This window comes from Lycorma delicatula, chromosome 1 (assembly GCF_047948215.1).
Source record: "Lycorma delicatula isolate Av1 chromosome 1, ASM4794821v1, whole genome shotgun sequence".
Taxonomy (NCBI): Eukaryota; Metazoa; Arthropoda; class Insecta; order Hemiptera; family Fulgoridae; genus Lycorma; species Lycorma delicatula.
In genome coordinates, this window is record NC_134455.1 from 7,007,382 (window position 1) to 7,016,931 (window position 9,550).

Here is a 9,550-nt window from a genome sequence, read left to right on the forward strand (position 1 = left end):
CAGCTTAAACAATTTTCTTAACGCTTATGAAAACTTACATCTCCACAAAGTATATTATATATTATTTATATTATATCAACTTTGTGGTATTAGTTTTGCCTTCTTGGCTTGTTTTAGTAAATTTTTATTATATGGTTAATATTACATTTATACCCTGTGTGGTTTATTATTTTGAAGTTATTTTACCCTTTTAATAACTACCGGGCGATGATAACGCGCAGGCGTTTTTCGCCCACAAACAAAAAAAAAAGCACTTTACTTTGTGGAGATTACTTTGTGAAGTTAGACAGTAAGTTAAATGTTTTCAAAACTAATATTACTGTCATCGTCAATCATCATTATTTAGCAATTCTTTATGTTTTGTAATAAAAAATCCTGTGAAAAAAAATGAGAAAAATGCAAATCATGAAATTAAATTTTTTAAATTAATGTGAAATAAGTTATATTTATAATGTTTATTTACTACTTTTCTGGCCTTTTTTACCCATGCTCAGAACTTTTCCTTCTTAGTAGATATCATTGTTTTCACCCACAATATTATTGAACACAAACTAAGGGCTGATTAAAAGTTATCTTAAAATCATGAACTACGACAGCAATTATTACATATTATTTGGCTTTAGAGCAAGCATAACTTCAATAGTTGGCTAGTGTAAGTTCAAAAACAGCAACAGGTGAGGATGAAGGAAAATAGAGAGGTAAGCCAAGCCATTGTTTAATGGAGGAATCCGTGTTAACTGGAGGGTTGAATGGAAAGTGAAGGCCAAAAAAAAATCAAAAGGAAAATACACTCGTCTGTAATATGGTTTCAAGGTAAAGTGGACTTGGACAAGGTAAACTTTTGTCTTGCAACGTATCTCACAAATTTACTTTCAAGAATTTGAAATAATAGTTCTTTATAATATTTTGTGACTTAAATCACCAAGTAAACTAATAATTGCAGGTAAGCCTTTTTGTATTTTTATAAAAATTTATGATCAAATTTTTTGGGGGATGCATCCCTCCCTTCCTGCCAAAATTAAATATAAAAAATAACCTAGAATAATCAGAATGATAATTAACACATATGAAACCTGTTAAACCATTTAAAAGAAGTTAATTTGGTATTTTTTTCTTCTGTTAACAGGGTACAGTCTCCCCAACACATTACGTTGTTCTTCAGAATACAACAAAGTATACTCCTGATCAGTTACAAAAGATAACGTACAAAATGTGCCATTTGTATTATAATTGGCCAGGTACAATCCGTGTACCAGCTCCTTGCCAGGTAATGTAGTTTTAATGCATATTTTAATTTTACACGGTTCAGTTTGTTAGTATACATTTATATTTGTCTTAGTCAAATAGTGTCATTCAGAACAACATATATACATGGTGTGGCAACATATTTTACTGATTTGAATTAGGCGCCAGGAAACATGGTTTGGCCATTAGAGGGTTGGTCTCATTCGAACAGGTGGGTCAGGAAGTTTTTTCTTCCTTCCACTTCATTACTGAGAATGCAGTGGACGAAGGAACAGTGCATGTTTGCCATAGAGGCTTACTTTTCTAATAGTCGCTTGATCATTGCCACACAGTGAGCATTCCACGCATACTTCAAGATTGCCACCCCTTCTCGTTGGTCTGGTTGGCAATCAATTGTTGTGTGGACAAACAGACATTCAAGAGAACTGGCAGTGTTGAAAAGAGATCAGGGGAATGGTCCGTGAGATCACCCCAAAACATCAAGGTGATAAGGCAGTCTTTTTTGCAATCTCAATGGCGCTCAGCATGCAAGCATGATACTGCTCTTTTTTTTCCAAGGCTTGACGAAATGGATTTTGGGGATGTGTGGTTTCAGCAGCAGGTTGGAGCCACAGCATGAACTGCAATGCATGTTTTGCAGGAAAACTTCCCTGGGCGCCTGATCTCTTTGAGGCACAATCTTCAGTGGCTCATGCGCTCACCTGATTTAGCCCTTTGTGACTATTTTTTATGGGGGTAACTGAAATTTCAAATGTACATCGATCATCCAAGGACCCTTGCTGAACTGAAGGAGAATATTCGCCAGCATTGCCCTTGCTATGCGGAAATAGTAAACTGATGCTTCTGAATTATGGTAAATCACTGTATTGCCAATGGGGTGCAGCACTTGTTTGATGCAATTTTCAAATGGTGTAAAAGTAAATTTCCAGTGTTGTAGCATATGATGAAAAAATAATTACAATGATACATATAACATCTTTATTTTTATTGACCCTTCAAATTAGCAAAATATGCTGCCATATCCCCTGTATTGGTAAAAAAGTAAAAAATTATCATAAATTAAGTATTTATGAAAACTATTTTTATACAGTGAATTTTATGTAGTTATTGTAAGAAAGCTCTTAGGCTGCTACTTCTGTAAATGTAATTTTTTAATTATGTTTAAGTATTTGTGTATGCTTTTTCAGGTGAAACATGACAAAAATGTAAAACTGGAAATCTAGTTTTTATTATAAAGAAGTTTACTTAATAATTTTTTTTTTTTAATTGTCTAACAGCACAGTAAGGTACTTTTTAAAAATTAAGATAATGTTTAGCAATTTGAAAGTATTATGTGATTATTAAAATTAGTTGTCACTTTACCTGACTCGTGCAAATAATTGTGATTTACCTGGAATGTTCTTCGTTTTAGAATAAGTTCATTAATCAGCCTGTTTTTATACATGTTTAGCATTTTACTATGCACTATCTAAGATACTCAATACTTGATTTAAATAAACAGTAAAGACATTATTTTAGTAAATAGTTTAAAAACATTTTTCGTTTTCTTTGTATTGTAAAAAACAGATTTTAACTATCAAACATGAATTCAGGCTGTGTGAAACACACAAATATGAACAATTTTTTATTCTGATTAAAATAAATTTTTTTTTTGTCTTCAGTCATTTGACTGGTTTTATGCAGCTCCTCCAAGATTCCCTATCTAGTGCTAGTCATTTAATTTCAGTATACCTCCTACATCCTACATCCCTAGCAATTTTTTTTATATATTCAAAACGTTACCTGCCTGCACATTTTTTTTCCATTTACCTGACCCTTAATATTAAAGCGTCTATTCCAGGATGCCTTAATATGTGGCCTATAAGTCTGTCTTCTTTTAACTATATTTTTCCAAATGCTTCTTTCTTCATCAATTTGCCGCAGCACGTCTTCATTTGTCACTTTATCCACCCATCTGATTTTTAAAATTCTCATATAGCACCACATTTCAAAAACTTCTAATCTTTTCTTCTCAGGTACTCCAATTGTCCCAAGTTTCACTTCCTTATAAAGCTACGCACCAAACATATACTTTCAGAAATCTTTTCCTGACCTTTAAATTAATTTTTGATGTAAAGAAATTATATTTCTGACTGAAGGCTCGTTTCGCCTGTGCTATTTGGCATTTTATATTGCTCCTGTTTCATCCATCTTCAGTAATTCTACTTCCCAAATAAAAAAATTCTTCTACCTCCATAATCTTTTTTCTTCTTATTTTTACATTCAGTGGTCCATCTTCATTATTTCTACTACATTTCATTACTTTCATTTTGTTCTTGTTTATTTTCATGTTGTATTTCTTGCACGGGACTTCATCCATGCCATTCATTGTTTTTTCTAAATCTTTTTTAGTCTCAGCTAGAATTACTATATCATCAGCAAATCATAGCATTTTTATCTTTTCACCTTTTACTATTACTCCGAATCTAAATTGTCCTTTAACATCATTAACTGCTAGTTCTACGTAAAGATAAAAAAGTAACTGGGATAGGGAACATCCTTGTCAATTTCCCTTTTTTATTACTGCTTCTTTCTTTTATTTTTCGATTATTACTGTTGCAGTTTGGTTCATGTAAATGTTAGCAATTGTTCTTCTATCTCTATACTTAAACCCCAATTTTTTTTAAAATGCTGAACATTGTATTCCAGTCTACGTTATCAAATGCCTTTTCTAGGTCTATAAATGCCAAATATGTTGGGTTTGTTTTTCTTTAATCTTCCTTCTACTATTAATCTGAGGCCTAAAATTGCTTCCCTTGTCCCTGTACTTTTCCTGAAACCAAATTGGTCTTCTCCTAACACTTCTTCCACTCTCCTCTCAATTGTTCAGTACAGAATTCTAGTTAAGATTTTTGATGCATGGCTAGTTAAGCTAATTGTTCTCTATTCTTCACATTTATCGGCTCCTGCTTTCTTTGTTATCATGACTACAACACTCTTTTTTTGAAGTCTGACGGAACCTCCCCTTTTTCACAAATATTACTCTATAATCTATCAATCGCTTCCTCACCGAACTGCATAGTAATTATACAGATATTCCGTCTATTCCAGGAGCCTTTCTATAATTCAAATCTTTTAATACTCTCTTAAATTCAGATCTCAGTATTGTTTCTCCCCTTTCATCCTCTTCAACTTCCTCTATAACACGATTTTCTAATTCATTTCCTCCATATAACTCTTCAATATATTCTACCCACCTATCAACTTTGCCTTTTGTATTATAAATTGGTGTACCATCTTTGTTTAACATATTATTAGATTTTAATTTATGTACCCCAAAATTTTTGTTAACTTTACTGTATGCTCAGTCTATTTTACCAATGTTCATTTCTCTTTCCACTTTTGAACACTTTTCTTTAATCCACTCTTCTTTCGCTAGTTTGCACTTCCTATTTATAATATTTCTTAATTGTCTATAGTTCCTTTTACTTTCTTCATCACTAGCATTCTTATATTTTCTACGTTCATCCATCAGCTGCAATATATCGTCTGAAATCCAAGGTTTTCTACCAGTTCTCTTTTTTCCACCTAAGTTCACTTCTACTGATTTAAGAATTTCCTTTTTAAATGCTCCCATTCTTCTTCTACATTTTCTACTTTATCTTTTTCACTCAGACCTCTTGCGATGTTCTACTCAAAAATCTTCTTTACCTCCTCTTCCTCAAGCTTCTCTAAATTCCACAGATTCATCTGACACCTTTTCTTCAGGTTTTTAAACCCCAATCTACATTTCATTATCACTAAATTATGGTCGCTATCAATATCTGCTCCAGGGTAAGTTTTGCAGTCGAGTTGATTTCTAAATCTTTGCTTAACAATGACATAATCTATCTGATACCTTGCAGTATCGCCTGGCTTTTTCCATGTGTATATTCTTCTATGATTTTTGAACTGGGTGTTGGCAATTACTAAATTATACTTTGTGCAAATCAGTCGGTTCCCTCTTTCATTCCTTTTGCCCAGCTCATATTCACCCACTATAGTTCCTTCCTTGCCTTTTCCAATGCTTGCATTCCAATCCCCCAACTACTATTAAATTTTCATCTCCTTCTATGTGTTTAATTGCTTCATCTATTTTTTGTATACACACTACCTCATCATCATCATGGGCGCTTGTTGGCATATAGACGTTAATAATCGTTGGGGTTTAGGTTTCAATTTTATCCTTATTACATTGATTCTATCACTATGCATTTTGAAATACTCTAATCTCTTTCCTATCTTCTTGCTTATTACAAAACCTACTCCTGCCTGCCCATTATTTGAAGCTGAGGTAATTATTCTAAAATCACCTGACCAAAAGTCGTTTGCCTCTTTCCACCAAACCTCGCTGAATCTTACTACATCTACATGTATCCTATCCATTTCCCTCTTTAAATTTTTAACCTACCAACCTTTTTTAGACTTCGAACATTCCACGCTCTGACTCGTAGAATGTTATTTTTTTAATTTTCTGGTGACCCCTTCCTTAGTAGTCCCCACCCGGAGACCCAAACGGGGGACTAGTTGTATCTAGTATAGCTTGTGTTTCTCCTATGAATGATGATTTAGTCAGTAAGTTTTTTGAAGTATGTATAAATTGACACGAGTAGTTGCCTTAAGCAAGAGATTTATTTATAATTGTCATAATGAGAAAAGAAAAACCGGATATCTTAATACTGTAGACATTCAAGGTTTATTACTAACTTGTATCTGGTTAGCACAACAAGAGATATATTGTCAAGAAATTACAAATCTTCAGTCAAATTCTGGCATTTCTAAGAAAAGTGAACTTCTTCACCATCATCCTTTTCTTGATACTGGTGATGTGATAAAAGTGGGAGGACAATTAGATAATGCTGATGTTGATTACGATATCAAACATCAGATTATTCTGCCACCAAAACACCATCTTACTTTGCTAATTAGCAGAGCTGAACATATAAGATTATTGTATGCCGCATCTCAGTCGTTAGCGTCACCAAGACTCAAATACTGATTCCAAGAGCACGAACGGTAATCAGGAGTGTTATTCATAATTGTGTGACATGCTTTCGATTTAAGGCAGCTACAGCTAAACAGTTAATGGGTCAGTTGCCCAAACAAAGAGTAGAAATTAGTCGTCCCTTTCTCAACTCAGGAGTTTACTATGCAGGACCATTTCAAATCAAGTATGGCAATCCAAGAAGTAGAATTATGACTAAATGCTATATTGCAATCTTTGTTTGTCTGTCGACTCACAAAGCAACATGAGTCTGTCGACTCACATAAGCAACCATTCCCCTCAGCCGAATGGCTGTGGGGAGGGGTTGCTACTTAGTTAAATATAACTACTTAGTTAAATATACTTACTACTTAGTTAAATTACTACTACTACTAGTTAAATACTACTTAGTTAAATTACTACTACTTAGTTAAATTATAAAATGGTGGACTCTATAAAATGTCTTCATTTCATAAGCCCCTGTACTTTCATATAACTCTTGATTATGGAATACTGTGAGTTATTGTAATACCCAAGAATCACATTTTTAAAATGTGATTATTGAGTGTTATACAATGTTATACATTTTAGTGAATAATAATAATACAGTATAATTCCAGTGAAATATGTAAATTGTAGTTTATTGGACATTTTATTTTTTTCAGTATGCTCATAAACTGGCACAACTCATTGGGCAAAATGTGAAGAGAAAGCATAGTGATTTATTAAGTGACAAACTGTTCTTTTTGTAAACATTTGACAGTTATTACTTACATCATGGTTTTAATAGCAATTCATATGCTGAACTTCAGACATAGATTGTGTTGTCCATAAGTGTTAACTACATCATAATTTGTAATTTTTATACAAAAAGGAACGTATTGTTAAAAATGTCTGAATCAAAAGAAAATATTTTTATGTGCAATAGAACCTTGAAAATTTGATAGGCCATGATTAATATAATAAAAATAGCTGTGATATTGTTAATGAACGAACTGTTAACGAAGTGTTTATACTTATATTATTTCTACATTCTTTTATTATAATGAAGTGTTATAATTTTATGATAAACTAAATAGTTTACAACTGTACAGAAATAATGTAAGCTGATTCATTACTAATTCAGAAATAATTATTTTGTTAACTTAATTAAAAAAAGAACAAAGAAAAATAACTAAGAAATCTTAAGTAGCGTTATAAAACAATCTCTGCGATTTCCAATTAACAACATATTTTTTTTGGCTAGTGAATTTAGAATGTAACACATGTTCATGGTCTCTTCATGAACAAAGTCTTACAAATAAACAAGTCCTTATCAAATAAGGTTGAACCAGGTATCCTTTAGTCTTGCAGATTTTTTTTTACAATTATAGAGATGAAGAAAATATAAATATAGAATTCGTTTCTTAAAGCAGAATGATTATAAAGTCATTTAAATTTCTTTGTACTGCTAGAAATATTATGTAAATTATATTGAGCCCATATTCTTTTTCAATTTTTCTGAGTTGTACTTTTTAATTTATTACATAAAACGTAATTCCTTCATTGTGTAATTTTATATATCTTAAATATTTTTGTCTGTTTTAGAGCATTATGTTTGTTTTCATGTGTTATGTTTTTAGAACCAGATATTATTATCATAAATATCTTTCAATTCAGGTGATCATCTTGTTATGATCTTACTGTAGCATAATTATCAATTTTTTTTCTTGGACCACAACATACTCTAGCTTAGTTACACGGAGTCTGTGGAATACTTTGCCAAGCATCAATAGTGTTATAATTTATGTTCTTCATTGCCCTCTGAAATTTAATTTTCACAGAAATTTGATTTTGCTTAAAAATATTCAAAATATTTCATTTCAGATTTTAACATCTCTATCCTAGTATTGACCAAGGTTTTGTTAATAAGTACTGTCGGTTAATACTAGATTAGTGATTGATTGTAGAAAAGCAACATTTAATTTTAAGGTCATAAAAAATCTAAATTTCTATAACTACCATATATTGGTTATTTTTAGCACTGTGTTTTCAATTCATTGATTGGAATAAGACCAAATAAGGTTAACAAGATTAGAGAAAGTGGAAATGAATATTGTTTGCAGGGTTTATTTTGTTCTGTATATGTTGATTAAGGATATTGTCAAGGAATTGTCTTTTTTTTCTTCTTTTTTTTATTAAAAGAAGTCACCGGTATGACCTTGTTATTTATCTTACCAAAATAAAATTAAATTGATGATTGTGTATATATATATATATATATAATAATTATAAAGTCGATATTATTTATTTGCTTTAAAGTCAATGACCATCCTTTTTAGATATTTCATCAATAAGTAATAAAACATTATCAGCTATCAAGCTTGACAAATTATCAAGGTTCTATAATATATATATATATTTTTTTTTTCATATTAATTAATAGTAAACATTTACAAAAATTAAGTTAACTGTTAAATTAAATATTAACTATAATACATATATGCATTAGTGCTACACTTAGGTACCACACACACACACCATATATTATATATATATATATATATATATATATATATATATATATATGGCAGTTAATTATGTCAATGTGATAAAAGTATAGATGTTTTGATAAGCCGTTTTTTTTTTCTGTATGTTCTGATTACGTAAGGAGAAGGTTGTTTCCTTTTTTATTATAGAAAGTGAAAAAAAAATTGGCTCCCATGCCATAAATATGTGTATCTTGAAACAATCATTATTTATATGTAGGACGTTTAGGAAGTTAAATGTTAAATAAATAAATTTATATATATATGAGGTGAATGTCACTCTGGGTTGGCACTGTGTGATGCTGCATTGTCTCCCAAAGGCAGGAAGTTAATAAGAGGTGGCCCCTTCATGTTCTTTGTTTAAAAGCTCATAATGAAATATGTGAATGCAGCCTTTACCAAACAAGTAATTTCCCATCCATTTCTACCGGATGTGTATTTTTAGTTTGTGAGTGTGTATATAAAATTTAATTAATTATGTCAACACTACCAGATACAGTCAATCAAAAGTAAGAACACTTGCTCAACTGGAGTGTTTTCAAAATAATTAATGAGCAGTTAAAATTACAAATTGCACATAAAATATCAGCATATCATATTTTGTCATCTAAAATAAAACCTCCTTTATATACCATGGTATAATAGTGTGTGACAATACTTAAACGATTTGATTATAATTGTTTACAAATTTAAATCATGTTTATCATTATTAAATTTGTTTTTTGTATTGTTTCTTATCAATAGATTATTAATTTTCTTCTTAAGGTATATTAAT

At 31.0% G+C, this 9,550-nt stretch overlaps 1 protein-coding gene across 1 annotated transcript in view; it reads left to right on the top strand.

The window, feature by feature from the left end:
* Window positions 1-8,545, top strand: part of AGO3 (Argonaute 3) — a 140,164-nt gene extending 131,619 nt beyond the window's left edge. The window contains exons 16-17 of the mRNA XM_075362583.1: window positions 1,127-1,267; window positions 6,913-8,545. Of these exons, the coding sequence (XP_075218698.1) occupies window positions 1,127-1,267; window positions 6,913-6,999 (228 nt within the window). The 3' untranslated portion in view covers window positions 7,000-8,545. The remainder of the gene's footprint in view (window positions 1-1,126; window positions 1,268-6,912) is intronic.
* The last annotated feature ends 1,005 nt before the right edge of the window (window positions 8,546-9,550 follow it).